General features: G+C 37.1%; 1 protein-coding gene across 2 annotated transcripts in view; it reads right to left on the bottom strand.

Moving 5' to 3' along the window:
- PGR (progesterone receptor) overlaps nt 1–22,537 on the bottom strand; it is a 110,925-nt gene that overhangs the window by 20,952 nt on the left and 67,436 nt on the right. For both annotated transcript variants that reach the window (XM_043896816.1, XM_043896736.1), the window contains exon 4: nt 4,105–4,410. In XM_043896816.1, coding sequence (XP_043752751.1) covers nt 4,105–4,410 — 306 coding nt within the window. The remainder of the gene's footprint in view (nt 1–4,104; nt 4,411–22,537) is intronic.

Raw genomic sequence — 22,537 nt, 5'->3', positions numbered from 1 at the left:
ATTAACAATTTTAATTACTAAACTGTGGGGGGAAGGTATGATAACATTTTTATGTTACTAAGGGACCTTCACTTTTGAACTGCTGGTCTAATTCGTTGTTCACCAAACACACCTCATGATTCCCTTATTTTACACCATCAGCCACACTATTCCTTCTATCCAGAATGCTTTCTCTTCTTAACACTATTTATCAAAGTCTCACTTCTCCTTCATGGTGTACTTTAACTGATACCTTGTCTCTGGACCCTCCTCTTGTCCCTAAAGCCGAAAATGTTCTTCTGTCCCCATTTTTTATATCTGTACCTTATGTCACTTTCACATGCTACTACAGTTGATCTTTGAATACCATGGATTTGAACATGGGTCCACTCACTCAAGATTGTTCTTCAGTACTATAGTCTTACATGATCCATGGTTGGTTGAATCTGTGGGTGCAGAACTGGTCTAACTTATTACTCACCACACATACCTCTTGATTTCCTTATTTTACAGCATTAGCCGCACGTTTCCTTCTATTCAGAATGCTTTCTCTTAACTACAGATGATTCTTGACTGCTTGGACAGTCAATGCCCCTAATTCCCTCGCTGTTCTAGGGTCAACTGTATAGTTGTTTGGGGCTTCCCTGGTGGCTCAGATGGTAAAGAATCTCCCTGCAATGCAGGAAACCTGGGTTCGATCCCTGGGTCAGGAAGATCCCTTTGATAAGGAACTGCTACCCACCCCAGTACTCTTGCCTGGAGAACTGCATGGACAGAGGAGACTGGTGGGTTATAGCCCATGGGGTCACAAAGAGTCAGACATGACTGATCGACACTTTCACTTTTTTGAGTATCTTTCATTCCACTGTTTTGAATGTTCCTTAACACAGGGAATACATCTTGCTCATTTTTTAACTTTTGCAAATACTATGCTACTTCAAGTTTCAAAAAGGAAAACATTACCCATGGAAGTTAGAGCTAAATGTCAATGTAAAATCATTCATATGTAGACACAATATGTCAGAGTCAGTGTATCCTCAGAGATCACTTGTAAATGTACTGTCACGAGGCATATTTTGTGAGTCTCCATTAAACAGAAAAACAAAGATATTTCTGAAATACTATGGTAAAGATGTCAGATATGCTGTGATCACTGTAACTTTTGTCAAAGACAAAAGAAGAGCATAGACAAGATGCCATCGGAGTCCCTGGGCAGGCAGCACAAGACCTCTCGGGGGTTTGCAGACACACGCCCTGTGGCTCTCATGCGTGCTGACACCTTGGTAATGATTATCAGCCTGCATCTGATCTTTTTCTCCCCCAGATAAATGTTTAAAATTATCTTTATTTTCTTTGCAAAGTTAAATGGCATTGGTTTATCTGGATAAACATATATACCCAAGGAATTTTAGGTCTTGAACAAACAGTTACTACATGCAGTGTTTTCACTTCAAATCCCTACAGGTCTACTATTCAAACGAGCCTAACCAGACAACACAGGATATTGTGAATAAGTGCTGTCTTTGTTAAGTTTAGGGCCATGATTCCCTACCCTGGAGCTTCAGGGCAGATTTCTCTTCTCTGATGCCTCAGAAGGCCTGAAATCTTATCTTAAGCTGACTCCCAAATACACTTTCTGTTTGTGAAAGAACTGCCTGATCTACCTACATGTTTTCTGAGCAATATTTTTTTTTCCACTTTAAATAAGTAAACTATCAATAAGCTTCATTAACTAAGTCCATCTTTCCTGGACCAATAACACTGTGAACGAATAGATGAAATAAGTTTCCCTTATGTACAGAACTGAGGACCAGGGGCAAGGATGTGCTGCATCACAGTGCAACGCCATCAGGAGCCCAGCCTGCTGGCTTCTCTAACACTACCGTGTAATGCTTACGTCTTGCACAAAGAAATATGCAATAGACATTTCTCGAGTGACTCACGTGAATAAAGCTGGAAGTTTCTGAGCAGCTAGTAGCTTTGAGGGCAAATTGCTATACACGTGTCCTTCTGAGTCCTCTCACAGAGGTCAGTATGGTCACCCTGCTTCACTGACTTGAACATTCATTCAAGTTACTCTCAGAATTCAGACCATGAAAATATGCTTTAAAAGACCATGGGCCACTCAGTACTTTGATAATTTTAATGTTTCCCTTATTATACAGTTATTCCCTTATTATAACAGTTATTATACAGTTAATGAAAACAACATATGTAATACTGGTGATGCCATCATTCTTGTGTAATTCTTTGTGTAATTATACACAAATTACATTTTGCAACATTAAAAAAGTTGCCACCAAATGCAATGTGAAAATTTTCTCTCACTCTTTTGGAGGCTGTGTGGGGATCAAAAATCTAGACAGACAGTTGTATTTCAACTTAGAAGACTCAATTAGTTTTTTTCCAAATGAATAAATTATCTTTGTAATTATAATTGGTTATTTTCTAACTTTGCCAAATGATAATAAATCTTTTTTTGACAGTAGAGACTCTACAAAATGAAAACAAAAGAAATATGAGCTATGTCAACAAAAATCAAAGAAAGAACCTTACCAAATAATAGAAAAACATGTTTAAACACATAAACACTCACATTTTAAAACTGAAAAAGTTTGCCAATGTTATTGTAATATTTTAATTTAATAAAAATCTATCAAATTTGATAACCACTTTAACAGTAAACTTTAAAAAAATTTAGAACTTTCTTAATAAAAAAAAATTACCTGTCCAAAGCCTTTCAACAAGAGTGAAGCTAATAAGAACCTGGGTATTCTGATTTTTGATGTTACTTTATCTTCACTAGAATAGTTAGTTTAATTAATTTTCTCAACATGTATTTTTTTAAAGAGTCAACAAACAGGAATCTGTTTTTCTTTCTGTCTCGTGTAAACTTGACTTTTCAATAACAATTTGTCTATTATATTTCAAACCTTTCAGGCAGAATAACAGAAATAGTATTAAGGCAAATTGGGAAATGAAATCTTTTATAAAAAAAAAAAAGGCTATTAAATTTACTTGGAGACTAAAATGTATAATATGTTTAATTCTTGATCAGATATTGGAAATAAACTAGTCTAAAGGAGTATAAGGTTACTATCAGTGTAAAGAGAAAATAACTTTAAAAAAGGTTTTATTTCTAATTATGGGATTAATGCCTCCACAAATAACTGTGGACATGCATGTGAAATTGTTTCAGTCATGTCTGACTCCGTGACTCTAAGGACCGTAGCTTGTCCAGCCCCTCTGACCACGGGATTCCCCAGGCAAGAATACTGGAGTGGGTTGCCATGCCCTCCTCCAGGGGATCTTCCCAACCCAGGGATCGAAGCGGCATCTCTTACATCTCCTACATTGGCAGGCGGGTTCTTTACCACTAGCGCCACCTGACAAGTAATTACTACCCACATATTAATCTCAGCTCTGCAGTCCAAGGTTTAGCCGGTGAGAACTACATCCCTGTAATTCTTTCAGTCTCTTGGCTCCTATGCAACTGTGCTGAGAGAGCAGAAGTAACTAATAAAGTGACTAAAATCCTTTCATGATGCCATAATTTAAATTCTCACTTTCTGGGTATAAATTCACAAGAATAGTGACTGGAGGTTTCTCTGTCCAAATTATTTCTTCTAGGTTTAGCAATTTTAATTCTTAACTGACTTTGGATACTCTGCTACGCTCTGAATACTATTTTTATTTGTTATATGAATAGATACATTCAGTTTTATTTTCAACCACATGAGGTTGGTTAAATTTGGATTTGGAATGAACTAGACATTTCTGAGAAGATGGTCAATTTGTCTTTTTCTGAACTCTGATACTATCTAGTAGATAATACAGAGTTATGCTATTCCTTAACTTCTTCATATATGTAATTCTTGATTCATCAATAAGACTCAAAATATTATCTATGTCTTTTTTATTTCCAAAGCACACATTAGGGTCCTAGACAAACAGTATATAATATAGGGTCCTAGATAAATATTTTGAACTGCTGAAACACACACGACAAGCCCCTGTTTACACTCCATTTAATTTATTGCATGGCCTGTTTTATTTAGCCACCCACTAGTATGAAGCCATAGTAAAAATTTTTATTATGTGCTATTATATACAAATTATTATTACCTGGCAGTGACTTAGACCACTTGACCACTGAAAGAAGTTGTCTCTCGCCAAGCTGATTCAGACTTGTCAGCAGAGAGCTGGAAGTATCAGGTTTGGTGTTGTCATGTCCTGCATAGACCACATCTGGTTCAATGCTCATGAGCAAGCTGATCAGCGGGGGAAACAACTGCAACTCTTGACTTGGTGAAAAAGTGATTCTCTGGCTTAGGGCTTGACTTTCATTTGGAATACCCACCGGCTGTGGGAGGGCCACGGCATCCAGTGTTCTCATAACTCTAACTTTATTGAACTTTTTAAACTTTCGGCCTACAGAGAAGAAAAAAAAAAAAGAAGAAGAAAGGAAGATCATGTAAATACTTAGAAGCTAAATAGTCCAGCATAAAATTATTTCTGATGTCTTAAAATTACAGCATTATAGCATTATAGGTTTTGGTATCAGTCTAATACAATGAGACCTACTAAGTAAAAATGTTAAGTCTCAGACAAGGATTAAAGAATTAATTACAGCAGCATTCACTGGATAGGTTTGGGTAATTACACCAGTATCCAAGGCAAGGTTATGGAGCTTTGCAGTAAAAAAAAAAAAAAACATGTAGAAAAGACAAATGGCTCTTTGGAACAACTAAGCTCAGTTTTGGGGGCTTCCCAGGTGGCGCTAGTGGTTAAGATCCCGTCAGCCAATGCAGGAAACGTAAGAGATGCAATCCCTGGGTCTAGAAAATCCCCTGGAGGAGGATACGGCAACTCACTCCAGTATTCTTGCCTGGAGAATCCCATGGACAGAAGAGCCTCGTGGGGTACAGTCCATAGGGTTGCAAAGAGTTGGACACAACTGAAGTGAACTTAGCACACATGCACGCAAGTTCAGTGTTGGTCAATATTCTGATAGGAGTATTAGAATAGTTATTACTATTCTGACCAAATTGTCCCAAAATTATTGCTAAAAACTACATTAATTAAAACAACCTTTAGTAGATGTTGAGTCTTATTTTCAATTTTATTCTTTTAAGAATCTGTTAAAGGATATGCATATACACATGCAAACCCCACAAAATCTTGTACACAATTTCAGTGAGTTCATGATCAATTGAAATTCCCTGAAATCAATACACAGACTAGTATGAGATCTAAGGATCCAAAATAAAGAACCTCATTTCTAAATTAAGGGGAGAGAGAGTCCACATCTTGTGCTGGTCAGACCACATTTGTATTTCTAGACCACTTCTAGAATTTCTACTTCTACAATTCTTTCCACTGCTGAATTGTGATGTGTTAGGAAGAAAAATGGTCTGACAGGAAGTTAAGTAGAAAATCCGCCATGTGAGGAGTGGTTGAAGGGGACCAAGATGTACAGCTGGGCCACTGCTAGTTCCCAGAGGCCCTGGGGGGATCAGAGGGCGGGCCGGACTCCAGCCTCTGCCGACTCTATGCCAGCATGGGCTGCTTAATGGTATCAAGTGTCTGTGCTGTTCCACCAGGAAAAAAAAGGCTAAGGGAGGCTTGATAATGGTTTGCAATCATCTAAGCAGAGGTTGCAGTAGGCTGTCTTCAAACGCCTGTTCTGGCTCACAGACGTGTTTTCTTTGGCTCACACAATTCTTCCCAGAGTTATGAAAACATCTCTGAGTTAGCTGGGTGGCACCAATCTGTTAAAGCCACGCTGCAGCTGCTGCTTTGGACGGGGCACAGACAGCCCGCAAACTGGTGGTAGGCCTTTGGTCAGTTTTCTTAAATCGGATCACTCTGCCCACTTAAATGACCTGCCTGGACTTGGCAAGCACTTGCCCTTGTGATTTCTCAGCTCAGGTATTGATATTAAGAAAAAGGATTCTATTTATTCTATGGAGTCCCCCCAAATTGTGCTAGAACCTGCAAGGGACAGAGAAACAAATGTCAGTCAACACAGAAAGGATTCAGAAGTGTTTAAGGAGATGAAGCAGGTTTCTTTGCAAAGGAATGAGTTCCTAGAGGGGAAAGAATTAATATTTGTGGAGTATCTGCTTTATATATGTATCATGTTGCCTCACAGTAAGTGGGAATTATTAATTCTGTTTATAAATTAGGAAGAAGAGGAGTAGAGAAGATGGCATGACCAACATTAGAGCAACAGAACTTGGATGATGTGGACTCTGAGTTCAAACTCTCTCTCACACCATCTCCCTGTGTTTTCAGGCAAGGACTTCATGGTCATCTGGGGGGATTCTGAAAAAGAAGTTTAGGTGAGAGATGCTGGAAAAAAGCACAGAGGTTTGATTCCTTCCAATCCTAAGATATTGTGATTAACAGAAAATAAGACATACACCCTTGCCAGCCCCTTCTCTCCCCAACAGCTCCAACATGGTTGTCTTTTTAATTTACTTTAACTGCCCTTCTCTTTTTTTCATTTTTAAAAATGAATTAATTTTAATAGGAGGATAATTACAGTATTGTGATGGGTTTTGCCATACATCGCCGTGAATCCGCCATGGGTGCACATGTGTCCCCCATCCTGAACCCCCCTCCCACCTCCCTCCCCACCCCATTCCTCTGGGTTGTCCCAGAGCACCTGCTTTGAGCACCCTGCTTCATGCATCAAACTTGATCTGATCATCTGTTTCACATATGGCAACATACATGTTTCCATGCTGTTCTCTCAGATCATCCCACCATCAGCTTCTCCCACAGAGTCCAAAAGTCTGTTCTTTACATCTGTGTCTCTTTTGCTGCCTTGTATATAGGGTCATCATTACCGTCTTTCTAAATTCCATATATATGTTAATATACTGTATTGGTGTTGCACTTTATAACTTACTTCACTCTGTATAACAGGCTCCAGTTTCATCCACCTCATTAGAACTGACTCAAATGCGTTCCTTTTTATAGCTGAGTTCAGTTCTGGTTTTATCAGGATTTGACTACACTATGAAACCATGGAATTCTACTGAAAACCAAAGCAATTTTTTTACACTTTGATCAGTATAAAAACTCTTATACACAAAATAAATTCCAAGAGAAGTTCCTAACATGTTGATAATATAAAGTGCAATTTGAATTAATATAGAAATGCTCACATTTCTGTTTGTGATTCAATCTTTTCATGAATCCCAGTGAAAAAGAAGGGGGAACATGTGATATAAGCAAATTGAAAGGTGAACTAACATTGAACTAGATCATTTACATATCTATCTTATATAATTTAACTTGATGCTCAACCATTTGAAATAAACACTAGCATTTCCATTTTTTAAGATGAGGAATAGGTTTACAGAGGCTAAGTAATTGGCTAAGTTTATAGAGATAATAAATGCCAGAGCAGAGATATTAATCAAAGGTTAATTTTTTTTAGTCTTTCTTTTACTTACTCATAAAACATTTATTGCTAGGCATCATTTAAGGTTCTGAAACTGCAGCACTGAATAATCAGACAAAGTATCTGCTTTTGTGGGGCTTATATTCTGAGGGGAAGATGGAGAGGACCTGTAAACAAATAAAGAGCAAGATAATACCAAACAATAGTGTGCACTATGAGTGAAATGGGTAATGGTAATAGAAAGTGACCTGAGGGAACAAGACAGAATTAAAATGGTCAGGGAAAGACTACGGTCTTTCCACAAGACCACACTGCTGCCCCTTCATATAGCCTTTATTTCTCTAAATCTGTAGGCTAATGACTCTTTTGGAGCAGATCAAACAGTGTATGTTAAAAGAGAACTTTACACACCAGGAAAATTAAAGAATTGAATAAATGTACAGTATTATTAACAGATGCTTTCTTGAAGCACTCAGTTCAGTTCAGTTCAGTCGCTCAGTCATGTCTGACTCTTTGCGACCCCATGAATCGCAGCACACCAGGCCTCCCTGTCCATCACCAACTCCCGGAGCTTGCTCAAACTCATGTCCATCAAGTCAGTGATGCCATCCAACCATTTCATCCTCTGTTGTCCCCTTCTGCTCCTGCCTTCAATCTTTCCCAGCAACAGGGTCTTTCCCAATGAGTCAGTTCTTCGAATCAGGTGGCCAAAGTCCTGGAGCTTCAGCTTTATCATCAGTCCTTCCAATGAATATTCAGGACTGATTTCCTTTAGGATGGACTGGTTGGATCTCCTTGCAGTCCAAGGGACTCTCAAGAGTCTCCTCCAACATCACAGTTCAAAAGCATCAATTCTTTGGCGCTCATATTTCATTACAGTCCAACTCTCATATCAATACATGACTACTGGAAAAACCATAGTTTTGACTAGATGGAACTTTGTTGGCAAAGTAATGTTTCTGCTTTTTAATATGCTGTCTAGGTTTGTCATAGCTTTTCTTTCAAGGGGCAAGTGCCTTTTAATTTCATGGCTGTGGTCATCATCTGCAGTGATTTTGGAGCCCAAAAATATAAAGCCTGTCACTGTTTCCCTTGTTTCCCCATCTATTTGCCATGAAGTGATGGGACCAGATGCCATGATCTTAGTTTTCTCACTGTTGAGTTTTAAGCCCACTTTTTCACTCTCCTCTTTCATTTTCATCAAGAGGCTCCTTTAGTTCTTCATTTTCTGCCATAAAGGTGGTATCATCTGCATTATCTAAGATTACTGATATTTCTCCTGGCAATCTTGATTCCAGCTTGTGCTTCATCCTGCCCGGCATTTCGCATGATGTACTCAGCATAGAAGTTAAATAAGCAGGGTGATAATATACAGCCTTGAGGTACTCCTTTCCCGATCTGGAACCAGTTTGTTGTTCCATGTCCAGTTCTAACTGTTGCTTCTTGACCTGCACACAGGTTTCTCAAGAGGCAGGTCAGGTGGTCTGGTATTCCCGTCTCTTTAAGAATTTTCCACAGTTTGTTGTGATCCACACAGTCAAAGGCTTTGGCGTAGTCAATGAAGTAGAAGTAGATGTTTTTTCTGGAACTCTCTTGCTTTTTTGTTGATCCAACAGATGTTGGCAATTTGATCTCTTGTTCCTCTGGCTTTTCTTGAAGCACTTTTTCTGAAGCTCTAAATTGCTACAATCTTGCCACCTCTACACTCCACCCCCTACAAGACATGTTTGTTCTTCCCAAAACATATCTTAAGAGAGGTAATAACTCATCTATCTACAGCTCATGAATGTGTGGCATGTGGGAAAAATGAACCTTGGGTTGGCCATATCTGTGTATGAATCCTATCATTTAAAAGCATTATATGGAGAGTAGATTATTTTATTTATCCAAGTATCAGTTTATTTAGCTTTTAAATAGGGAGTTTACCTTTTAATGCTGTCATCTGTCCAGGTAAGATAATGCGTAAGGTATGTGGTCAAGTGCCTGGCGTATAGCAGACACTCACTAACATTAGCTCTGACTTTTGAAACATGATTAGAAAGAATTGAGAGAGGAAGTGAAACTATAACTTTGTTTGTTTGAATTTTCTGATATTAAAACATGTTCCTAATCACGTATATTCCTCTCCCTCCAAAACCCAAGGAAACAAACAAACAACACAGGCTTCTATGGGCATATATGTTTAAGCAACACTGTATTAATAAAGTTAAAGTGATATCCTAACCTTACTTAGTCCTGTATCTCAGAACCTTCAATACATTGTTTGAATTATGGATCTCTAAGAGAAAAATGTTAATATATCATGCTTTCCAAGTTTATCTGGCCTTTTTACTTGATGAAAGATCTGCTAGTATCTCAGGGAATTAACAGTTTGGAAAATACTACTTCAGAATATTTTTCTCTATGACGTTTGCACTTGAAATCAAGCCTATAGCTCATACGGTAAAGAATCAGCCTGCAATGCGGGAGACCTGGGTTCAGTCTCTGGATTGGGAAGATCCTCTGGAGAACAGAACGGCTACCCACTCCAGTATTCTTGCCTGGAGAATCCCATGGACAGAGGAGCCTGGTGCGCTACAGTCCATGGGATCACAAAGAATCGGATATGACTGAGTGACTTTTCACTTACTTTTCACTATGAATTGGACCTCATTAGTTCCATTGTCCAGCATCCAGTCTCTGACTTTTCTCTTAGCAAGTTAAATAAAACAACCAGCTGTTATTAAAAATATAGTTAACCTTAACTCCTTTTGACATTATATAAAATGTGAACCATAGAAACACAGGTACATCTGCACCAATCTTACTTTTAAATTGCCTTTGTTTCATCATAGAGCAAAATATAGAAGGGAGTGGTATTCTTTATTTCTGCCACAAATGGCAATTTTAAGTTAAGGTCCAGAGCCCCACAGAGGACAACATTAGATTAAAATTCGGATAGATATTTAAATTTAGATATGTAATCATTGTAACCACTTACACTGTTGTAGATACAAATCAGAGTCCCCAAGGGAAGATAATGTTAAGAGAAGACGAGGGTTAAAAAAAATTTCCCTTGTTCTTTACAGTGATCTGCAAAGACGAGACCGCCTCTTTGTCAGTTTTGTGTATTCACTCAGTGTCTGGTACTGCCTCAATCAATCTCTGCTGAATGGATGAAAGAATATATGACTATGTCTTTCTGTAGTTCTTCTCCATTGCTGTATCTGCTTCCTTCAGAGTACACAGCCTCCACCTCCACCAGGCCCCATGAGGACAGGGGCCAGGTCTCCTGTAGTTATCCACGCAGACCTGAAGTCTTCCAAACCTCCTACCGCACAGGGGGCCACCAGGGAATGTTTCCTGAGCTACTGAAGTTATTATTTTGGTTTAACATAGAGCTTGAAAAAGGAATAGCTCAGCAAGAATACTAAGAAGAGAATGGGAACAGCAATGTGATTTTTTTTTTTTTCTGATTTGCTGAATTTCATATAAGGTGGTCTTTCAAAGAAGTGATTCCTAACCTTCATGTACAAAAATCACTGTTAAATAACATAATGAATAAATCTATATAATTTCATATGATTGTTGACTGAGAAAAAAGATAACAGTAAAAGCACCCAGAATTCAGGAAAATACAGAATAACTCTGCATAATCTGTAATATTACTTATGTACTTCTGAAAAATAACAGTACCTGGTGGTTTGGTAACCTAAGTAGAGACTAGGTGTGTGAGCCCAGCAGCCACCCTTGACTCACCCCCCAGGGCATCTATCTTCAGGAGTTTTCATTGTTTTGCTGGAAGGAGGAAGTTGGGCTTAGATGCAAGGGATGGGCATGGAGGTGTAAGAAACAATGTGGAGAGAAAGACTTAATTGTTGTCCCTCATTCCACCTAATGGACATGGTTTTGAGGATGGAAGCAAAAGCAGAGGAGCTAATTTTCTGAGGCTGAGGGAAAGAGGAGATCCATCTAGAGAATGTTTTCTTTGTAATCAATGTACACTACTGGTAGCCCGATACTCTGCTTCCTTCCTGTTACAATGCATGGACTGCCTGTGCCCCTGTCACTTCAGCACTAAATCTTATTTTTTTCATCTACTCAAGGACTTTTCTCTGCAACTGTCTGCCCTTTTGCCTGCACCCTCTAATAGTTCCTCTCATGCACGATCCATCCAATGAAGTGAGATTACTCTCTCTCCTCCCATTCTCCCTGGAACCCATTCCAGTCAGATTTTTCTCCCGACTCCAATAGAACTGCTCTTGGCAAGCACACCAATGATTTTCCCCGGTCAAAAAACAATGGTCAGTGCTTACTACTTATCTTAACCAAACCATCAGTGGTGCTCGACACAGCTGATCATTTCCTTCTACTTGTAACACTCCATTCTCTTGGCTTCCACATACCTCTTATGGCCATTTCTTTAGTCTCTCTGGCTTGTTTTTTACATCTTCTCAACTTCTAAATCATGAAGTTCCAAAGCTCAGTCCTCAGACTTCTCCTACACAGCTACACTCTCTTTATATATGTCTGCATCTACTCATATCTTTATGCCATGTAGATACAGAACAGTTGCAAATGTATAACTCCTGCTTCAACTTTCTCAGGGAACTCGAGACTCAACTATCTTACTTACTATTCAGCATTTTTACTTGTATATCTAATAACACCCTCCCCAAGACTTAATGTTTTTAAAGCAAACTTTGATACACATGCCCCCAGATTGAAGGTTCCATTTTTCAACTCCATCCACATTCTTGCTCTGGAAAAACTCTGGTGTCATCCTTGCTTATGGATGATCCTTGCTTAAGTGATCCTTATCCATCACTTATTCTCTCACTTCATATCCAATTCATCAGCAGATCCTGGTGCATTACGATGAAGTAATAATGCAAATCCAATCACTTCTCCCCATTTCCACTTCTTCCACCATCATTTAAGCCACCATCATCAGAGCTGTATTACCGCAGCATGTGCTGGCTGATTTCCCAGCTCTCATCCTTGTACCCCACACTCTATTCTCTGCTCAGCTGAATGGGCCTTTAAAAACTTCAGTCATGTACACACTGCTATAATTAAAATAAAATGCTTTTCCATGGAGGGGAAAAAAAAAACCCACTTCATTCGGATTATTTTACTCCTTGCTCAATACTTTCAGTTACTACCCATCCTACTTAGAATGAAGTCCAAATTCTTTATCAGACTCTACAGAGCCCGACATCATTTTGCAAAGAGAGGGTCTCTTACAGTGTCCCCAGCCCCATCCACCTGATGCCCATGTTCTTGGAACTCGCTGAGCTCTGAGGAACTTGATTCTGTTCCTTCCTCAGGCCTTGACTCGGTTTCCCTTACCTGAAATGGTCTTTCATGTAATATGTACAAGATTCACTTCCATTTCATTTAGATTTATGCCCAACTATCACTTGATCAAAGTTTCCTGGTGGCTCAGTGGTAAAGAATCCACTTGCTAATGCAAGAGATGCAGGTTCAATACTGGGTTCAGAAGAGCCCCTGGAGAAGCAAACGGCAATCCACTCTAGTTTTCTTGGCTGGAAAATCTCAGGGACAGAGGAGCCTGGAGTGCTACAGTCCATGGGATCACAAGAGTCAGACGCTACTTACTGACTAAACAATAACCATAACCACTTTATCAGATAGGCTATTCTTTCTCATCCTATAATTAGATACTTGTAACATATATATCCACAGTATACAAAAGTGTCAGTAGCTCACTCATGTCTGACTCTTTGCGACCCAATGGATTGCAGCCAGGCTCTTCTGTCCATGGAATTCTCCAGGCAAGAATACGGGACTGGGTTGCCATTTCCTTCTCCAGGCAGGATACAAAGAATCCCTATAAATCAAAGAGAAAGACATAAACAGACATTTTACAGAGGATGAAAAAATAAAAACAGGGACCAAAAATACAATTGATCTCATTAGTAACTACAGAAATGCAAATTAAGGTTACCATGAAAATGACCTATCCAGCATGGCAAAGACACAAAAATAAGAACTTTCATACAGAGCTAATAGGGGATGTGAACTGGTATAACTATTTTGAAAACACTTTGGCACCATCTAGTAAAACCAAGATGAACATATACTATAATCAGGTACATACCTTACCTATAGAAACTCTTGCATACGAGCACCAGGAGACTCAAGAATGTTCACAGCTGCACTGTGTGCAATAGCCTTCAAAGTCAAAACACACTTAAGAATATATTGTTAAGGGACACATAGATAATCAGACAGCCTACAGAATTATACAACAGAATGAAAAACCTAAAATTTAAGCTAGAAGTTTCCTGGAAAAACTGAAAGGACCAGGAAGGAAATACACAATCATTTTCAAGAGCATTGGTAATAAACTTTCCTAAGCCAGATGAATTCATATGTGGATTTTCATTATATTGTTTCATATGGGTCATATGCATTATATGCATAAGTTGTCATATATCAATAATATATTTTATAGTAAAATTATGACATTCAAACAGCATGCAAAGAAAGCATAAAGTCCGTTCAGTTCAGTAGCTCAGTCAGGTCCGACTCTTTGTGACCCCATGGACTGCAGCACGCCAGGCTTCCCTGTCCATCACCAACTCCTGGAGCTTGTTCAAACTCATGTCCATCAAGTCAGTGAGGCCATCCAACCATCTCATCCTCTGTTGTCCCCTTCTCCTCCTGCCTTCAATCTTTCCCATCATCAGGGTCTTTTCAAATGAGTCGGCTCTTTGCATCAGGTGGCTAACATACTGGAGTTTCAGCTTCAGCATCAGTCCTTCCAATGAATATTTAGGACTGATCTCCTTTAGGATGGACTGGTTAGTTCTCCTTACAGTCCAAGGGACTCTCAAGAGTCTTCTCCAACAGCACAGTTCAAAAGCATCAATTCTTCAGCGCTCAGCTTTCTTTATAGTCCAACTCTCACATCACACATGACCACTGGAAAAACCATAGTTTGACTAGATGGACCTTTGTTGGCAAAGTAATGTCTCTGCTTTTTAATATGCTGTCTAGATTGGTCATAGTTTTTCTTCCAAGGAGCAACCATCTTTTAATTTCATGGTTGCAATCACCATCTGCAGTGATTTTAGAGTCTAAGAAAATAAAGTCTGTCACTGTTTCCATTGTTTCCTAATCTATTGCCATGAAGTGATGGGACCAGATGCCATGATCTTAGTTTTCTGAATGTTGAGTTAAGGATACAGTAAAATTATTCTTGAAGTATACATAACTGAAAATCTGAATAGATGCTGTTACCATGAGTAGGAATTTGTAAGATAAGTATTAAGAAAGGTTCTTGAGAGAGAAAAGATATGTAAGAGTGGGGAGGAGAAGGAACAAAAGATTATGAACTTCTTTAGCATATGTTAATAAAACAATTGGTTAAATGATTAGTCACAGTTACTGTTTAATTCTTATATAATAACAAAGGAATATACATTTCATTATGACATCAAGATGGGATGTTAAGCATTAGCAAAATGGGAAAGCAGAGTAAAACTTAACAATTTAACAAGGAGGATTGAATAGGGAAAATAAAATGAAGAGAAATGTGACCAAGCCAGGAAAGTAAGAAAAGGAAACAGTGAACAGAAAATAGAACATGTGCTGGGAGAAACTAAAATTTTGTATACAGATTATATCAACAAATGTTAATGGATTAAATTTCCCTGTCAACATCAAAGAAGGTCAGCCTGGGTTACAAAATTCTATTTGTAGTTTTTATCAGAAATGCAAAAAAAAAAAATAGAAAAAAAGCTGAAAATTAAAAGATGAGAAAAGATGAACCAGGAAAATACAAAACGTGGCAAGTAGAAGTAATATTAATAATGAAATACTTAACTTCTAGATAAAATGACTATAGAAAACTGAAAGAACTACTAATAATCTATCAAAGCATTGAGATAATTAAGTTACATGGCTAGAAAGAACATGTTTATAAAGATCACTAGATTTATTGCTTCCAACAATTGCCACTTGAAAAATAGACAATATTCTATCACAAGGAATGAAGTTTACAAAATACTCAAGAACATATTGAAGAAAAGCATAGGACCTGTATTGAAACTGTAAAGTTCTGTCACAGGACACACAAAAAATGTGAATTAATGAAACGACATCTGTACCTGAATTGAAAACCTTAAAGTGTCAATATGTCCAAATTCATACATATATTTTATACTGCTTCAATAAAAATCTAATATTTTTTAGAATTAGGAATGATGGTTTTACTGTTCACTTAGAAGAATAAATCAGTAGTCATGTACGGCTATGAGAGTTGGAACAAAAAGAAGGGTGAATACTGAAGAATTGGTGCTTTCAAACTGTGTGCTGGAGAAGACTCTTGAGAGTCCCTTGGACGGCAAAGAGATCCAACCAGTCCATCCTAAAGGAAATCAACCCGGAGTATTTGGAAGGACTAATGCTGAAGCTGAAGCTTCAATATTTTGGCTACTTGATGGGGTTGCAAAGAGTCAGACTCAACTGAGTGAATGAACAACAACTAGAAGAATAAATGTGTGTGATAGTAGGCAAGAGAATTTCATTAAAAGAGCAACTGTCATTTTAATATATGCCATGCTATGTATTAAAATTTACAGTAATACTACCATAACCCAAACTATTAAATTATTAATAGTTTCATGGAATAGATATATAGATAATCAGAATAGAATGCAGAACCCAGTAACACCTAGGAAATTCATGCAGTACACCTTAATATATGTTAAAAGTAGTGAGTGAGAGGACCTCCACTTGGGCACATGACTACAGGGAAAGCAGAGAACTTAAGTCCTTTAGTCCATTTTCATAACAGAATGGCAACAGACAACTGAATCAGGACTATGTGGTCATACCAACTGCTGAACCCCATGACCTGGTCTCCTAAATTTGAGGGGCAAACCAGACAAGAGGTAGAGAAGCAACAAAAAACTGAGAATTACTTTTGGAGTTACTGGTCATATTTGACTGAGCAGAGGCAAATGTACAGTGACCTTTTATGCCTTCAAACCTGCTTCCCTGTTTTATTTTTTCTTAATATTTATCATCTTCTATCAGGATATAATATTTTATGTTACGTAATTATTTTGATAATCATCTCTGCCTGAACTAGAACATAAGCTCCTTACTAAAAGCATAGCACTTGCATATAGTACTACACAATCATTTTATTGAACAAATTAACAACTGCATGGCAACAAACCAATTTGTTTGCCACAAGGGCTTGAACAATAATCTGGCTTCCTGCCATATTACTTCCACTTCTTGAATAATAGGAAGAACTCTAAGTGGAATTTCCCTTTAGTAAAAGAGACAATCTAGGCAGAAAATGTAGTATACTTTATAGTAGAATGTTTGGGTTCACATATGCCTGCAAACCAGCTGTTGACAATCTTTCTAAAATAGCTACATTTATGTCCCCAAACACTGTTTCTCTCTTTCCATATCAAACCAAACAGCTGAGACTTCATATCTTCTAGCTCAAATTATAAATGGATAGTCAAACAAGGAAGGAAAACAAGGAGAACCAGCTAGCAATTACTAAGTCCAATAGCAGACCAAGTTAGAATTATGTAGACTTAAGTATGAAGTAAGTAGCAAGCATATTTGGAATTTAAGCAAAAATATTTTTAGAAATGATAAAAAGGGAATGTAAAATCAAAAATCAGATGATTACAAAGTAGAGTAAGAATTGTTGTAGGAAATGGCCTTATGCAATCCTTTTACTGTATTTCAAAGATAAACTGGCATCTAAATTTCATGAAATCAAAGAATAGAAACAAAAACATTAAATAAAAGATAAAATTAATTACAAAAAAGAATGAGATAAAATGGGAGATGGCAGAGAAAAAGTTTTTAAAAATAAAGGAAATTAATTTATAAAAACAGTTTCTACACATTAACAACAAACTATCAGAAATAGAAATTTAATATCCAACATATACAAACAGCTCCAACTCAACATTTAAAAAAAGACAAGCAAGCAAACAACCCCATTAAAAATGGGTGTGTATGACTCTTTGCAACCCCAAGGACTATACAGTCTGTGGAGTACTCCAGGCCAGAATACTGGAGTGGGTAGCCTTTCCCTTCTCCAGGGGAACTTCCCAACCCAGGGATCAAACCTGGTCTCCCATATTGAAGGCAGATTCTTTACCACCTGAGCCACAGGGAAGCCCAAGAACACTGGAGTGGGTAGTGTTTCCCTTCTCCAGGGGATCTTCCCAACCCAGAGATCAAACCCAGGTCTCCTGCATTGCAGGAGTGTTCTTTACCAGCTGAACCACAAGGGAAGCCCAAAAATGGACAGAAGAACTAAACAGACATGTTTCCAAAGAGGAAATGTAGATGTACAACAGGCATATAAGAAGATGCTCAGCATCATTAATCATTGTGGAAACACAATTCAAAACCACAATGAGGCATCATCTCAAACCTGTCAAAATGGCGATCATCAAAAAAACACACAAATAAATGTTGGCAAGGATGTGGAAAAAGAAATACTCAGACACTGTTCGTGGGGATGTAAACTGGTGCAGTCACTGTGGAAAATAGCATGAAGTTGTCTCAACAACTAAAAGTAGAACTGTCACATAACCCAGCAATTCTACTCTTGAGTATATATATCTGAAAAAAACTGAAAACACTAATTCAAGAAGATATGTGTACCCAATGTTCATAGCAGAATTATTTACAATTACTAAGATATGTGTCCATAAACAGATGAATGGATAAAGAAGATGTGGTACATATATATAATGGGATACTACTCAGCCATAAAAAGAAAGAAATATTGCCATTTGCAGCATGGATGGACTTGGAGGGTGTTATGCGAAGTGAAATAAGTCAGACAGAGAAAGACAAACACTGGATGGTATTACTTACGTGTGAAATCTAAAAAGTACAACAAACCAGTGAATACAACAAAAGAGAAACTTAACCCCAGATATGAAGAATGAACTAGTGGTTACTAGTGGGAAGAGAAAAGGCAAAAGGAGCAACATAGGGTAGGAGATTAAGAGGTACAAATTGGTATGCATAAAATAAACCATAAGGGTACATTGCAAAACAGGGGTAGTATAGCCAATTTCATAATAACTGTAAATGGAATATAACCTTTAAAAATTGTGAATCATTACTGTACACCAGTAACTGACATAGTATTGTACATTAACTATACTTAGATAAAAAATAAATTAAAAAATATAAATAAAGTCATTGTAGATCTTAAAACCTGTCATAAGAATAAGAGAGGAGAACTGCCAGTGTAAAAACTAAACCACAGACATGAAGGTTTTGAGAAAAACTGTCAAATGAAGTTTCAAAGGATTAAAATGTTAATAGAGAAAAGGAGATAGATATAGAAGACAGATAAATAGAGAATCAACATATAGTTATTCTTGGGGATCATGAAAAAGAGAAAGAAAACATGAAATAGGAAAAAAGATTCAAAGGTAATATTAAGAGAATACTTTGCTAATATCTAAGGAAACTCGAATTTTCAGACCTAGAGGAGCTTACTTTGTTTCAAGAAAATTAATAGATTAAGCTAGAGCTAAATCTTGATGAAATTATGAAAATCAAGGATTAAGAAACACACAGTCAGGCAAAAGAAGCAGATGATCAATAAAGAAAAATAAATTAGAACATCAGATTTATTTTCAGTTAAATTAGAAGCCTATGGACAATGGCATTGTATGCCCAGGAATGGGATTGCTGGATCATAAGTAGGTCTATTTTTAGTCTTTTTTTTAAAAAACCTCCATATTGTTTTCCACAGTGATTACACCAGTTTACATTCCTCCAACAGCATATGAGGGTTCCCTTACCTTCACACTCTCTCCAGTCTTTATTATTTGTAGACTTTTTGATGATGGTCTTCTGACTAATGTGAGGTGGTACCTCTTTGTGGCTTTGACTGCATTTCTCTAATAATTAGTGATGCTAAGCATCTTTTTATGTGCCTGCTGGCCATTGGTGGAGAAATATCTATTTAGGTCTTCTGTCCACTGTTTGATTGGACTTTTTTATATTGAGTTATATAAACTGTTTGTATATTTTGGATATTAAGCCCTTGTCAGAAGACAAAAACTCTAATCTGAAAAAAATACAAATGTTCATAGCAGCATTATTTACAATATCCAAGACATTGATGCAACCTAAATGTCCTTCAACAGATGAATGGATAAAGAAGGTGTGATACACACACACACAGTGGAATCCTACTCCGTCATAAAAAGAATGAAATATTGCCATCCGTAGCAACATGGATGGACCTAGGGAATATTATACTAGGTGAAGTAAGTCAGAGGAAGACAAATATATGATATCACTTATATGTGGAATCTAAAAAAATAATATAAATGAATCTAAATACACAACAGAAACAGATTATAGACACAGAAAACAAACTTATGGTTACAAAAAGGAGGGAGGGATAAATTAGGAGTATGAGACTAACAGACACAAACAACTGTACATAAAATAAATAAGCAACAAGGATTTACTGTATAGCACAGGGAACTATATTCTTATATATATCTTATATATAAGATATATTATGTATTACTGAACATAATATCTTATTACCTATAATGGAAAATACTCTAAAAATACATATAATTGAACCACTTTGCTATGTCATCTGAAACTAATACAATACTGTAAATCAACTACACTTCAATAAAAAAGATGATGGCATTATATACAGATTTCATGGGAAGGGCCATATACACATTTCCCATGCTCTAACAGAATTTTAATGAAGATTTGGAAGACCATGGGAAGTAGTACACACAGTAGGCATCTCACTTTCATCTTCCCTTTTCACCTCACTTCTCCTACCTCCTTCTCTTCCTCCTAAACCACACAAATTCTTCTCTTTGCCTTTGATGGATAAAATTAGCAAATATCTTTCATAACCCAGCATGTTCCTGGGGTTACAGGCTCTATCCCAAACAGCTTATCAAAGCACTTACAAAAATCAATATGAATAGGACATTCTCCTCTAAAGGAAAAAAATAAAAACTCCCAAATCTTCAACTAAAGAATATTTTCAATCATTTAGAAAATTTTTTGCCACGTGAAATATATATCATTCCTTTCAGATCATCTCCCCATGGGAAACATGGCTTGAGAACATAAGTATATACAATGACTATTTAATAACTATTATGCTAAGTAAACACCTCTACTGGCTATGACTGTGTAAATTAATTTCAATTCCAAGATATCTGCATTGATTTTTCAATGATTCCTACAAGGAAATAATGAAACACTTTAAAAGAAATAAGAGTATCTTTTGCATTAAAGTTAAACCCTTAGTCTGCCAATGATAGAGTTTACACTAAATGATGTTAAGAATAAAGGCTATTTTAAGCTACCATGAAGAAATCTTTGCAGGCCAGCCATTGTGCTGTATGCTTTAGATGTATCATTTCATTTACCTTCATAATAACTCTCACTGTGTGGTCATAATAGAAATGAAAATAGAGATGTGAAAAGCGGTGTAGGTGCCTGAGGTCCAGCAACTGTTACTGGAGAAACTGAAATCAACCCCTGTGTTCTGATGGTATACTCTTATTTCTACGTGCAAGGTATGGGGAACACAGAGGCAAAAAGTAACTGTGAAAAGTGGTCCTTTGCTGATGAAATCCCTATCGTAACTGGAAGAAGAAAATGAAAATCCTCTCTGAGAGAAACTCCCTCAATTAAGGTCACACAGATTTTACAAAAAATTAAAACTCACTGAGAAACCATTTCCATAATCAAGGATACATTTTTAGCCACCACACCAGAAGAGCACAACGAGATGATGAGTTATGGGGCTCTGAAATTACTGAACACAAATATTTGCAATAGATATGCTATAATTATTAAAGATATATGATAAGTAATGAAAACACCAGAAATGGAAATGCTAGTAAAAAGAAATTGGTAAATTTATAAATGAACCATGTAGAATGTTTACAAAAAATATACCATCACTAAAATGAAAGAATGGTGAACTGGAAGACAGAACTGATGAAATTACACAGAACACAGCACAGAAAGATAATGAAAGAGGAAAAGTGAGATAGGGAAGACACATGCACTAACTTAACACATGTCTAACAGGCCGTCTGGAGGTGGAAAGGGGCAATGAAAAGGAAGGAAATATTCGAAGAATACTGGGATGGTTTCAACGCTTCTGGTACTTATAGAAGACATAAATTCTCAGATTTAGAAGTTACAATGATTTAAATAAAACTAAATTTAAAACTAGTTATGTTACAGTGAAAGTGGAGAACCAAGTATAAAAAACATTGTCTACAAATTCAGAGAAATTATCACCTCACAGAAACAACTATTAGATACATGGGAGAATTCTCAGAAAAAATTATACAAGCAAAAACAGCAGACTAACATTAGTTAGGAGTGGTATGGATACTCAGTCATGTCTGACTTTTTGTGACTCTATCGACTGTAGCCTGCCAGGCTCCTCTGTACATGGAATTCTCTAGGCAAGAATACTGGAGTGGGTTGCCATTTCCTTTCCATTAGTAAGAAGTAGAGGGGAAAAAATTCAACCCTCAGCTTTATAACCAGCAAAATTATTAATTAAAATTGCAATAGAGATATTTTCTAAAACATATAGAGTGAATGAGTATCACAAATTCTTACAGAAGGAACTTATAAAGTTTATTTCAAAAATAAACTAAATGACTTTGTGAATTAGAAAAAAATCAAGCAAATAGTTAAATATGTAGGTAATCTACTAGACTGAATAAAATAGTACTGAGTATTATTTCTAGATCATGTTTGAAAATGTGTGCTGTTTACTTTGCTGGGCCTTTCTTTCTGCTATTTGTCTTACTTCTGGCAAAAATATTTTATATTGGATGGAGATGTAAAATCTCTCAAGATAATGCTGGACCTGCTAAGTAGAAGTAAGTGAAGAATTTTATGTAGGATATTGAAATGGAAATTTTATGACAGCCAGAATGCTTTCTGAGAATCAAATGGGGAAATAGAGGGTAGCGATCAGTAGACAAGTAATGGTGCAAATCCTTTGACATTATGAGGATTATAATAAGCATCCCTGTTGTTGTTCAGCTGCTAAGTTGTGTCTGACTCTCTGTGACCCCATGAACTGCAGCACACTAGGCTTCCCTG

This window comes from Cervus elaphus, chromosome 1 (genome assembly GCF_910594005.1).
Source record: "Cervus elaphus chromosome 1, mCerEla1.1, whole genome shotgun sequence".
Classification (NCBI taxonomy): domain Eukaryota; kingdom Metazoa; phylum Chordata; class Mammalia; order Artiodactyla; family Cervidae; genus Cervus; species Cervus elaphus.
The sequence above is the reverse complement of the archived record's forward strand: the minus strand, read 5'-3'. Positions and strand labels throughout refer to the sequence as shown.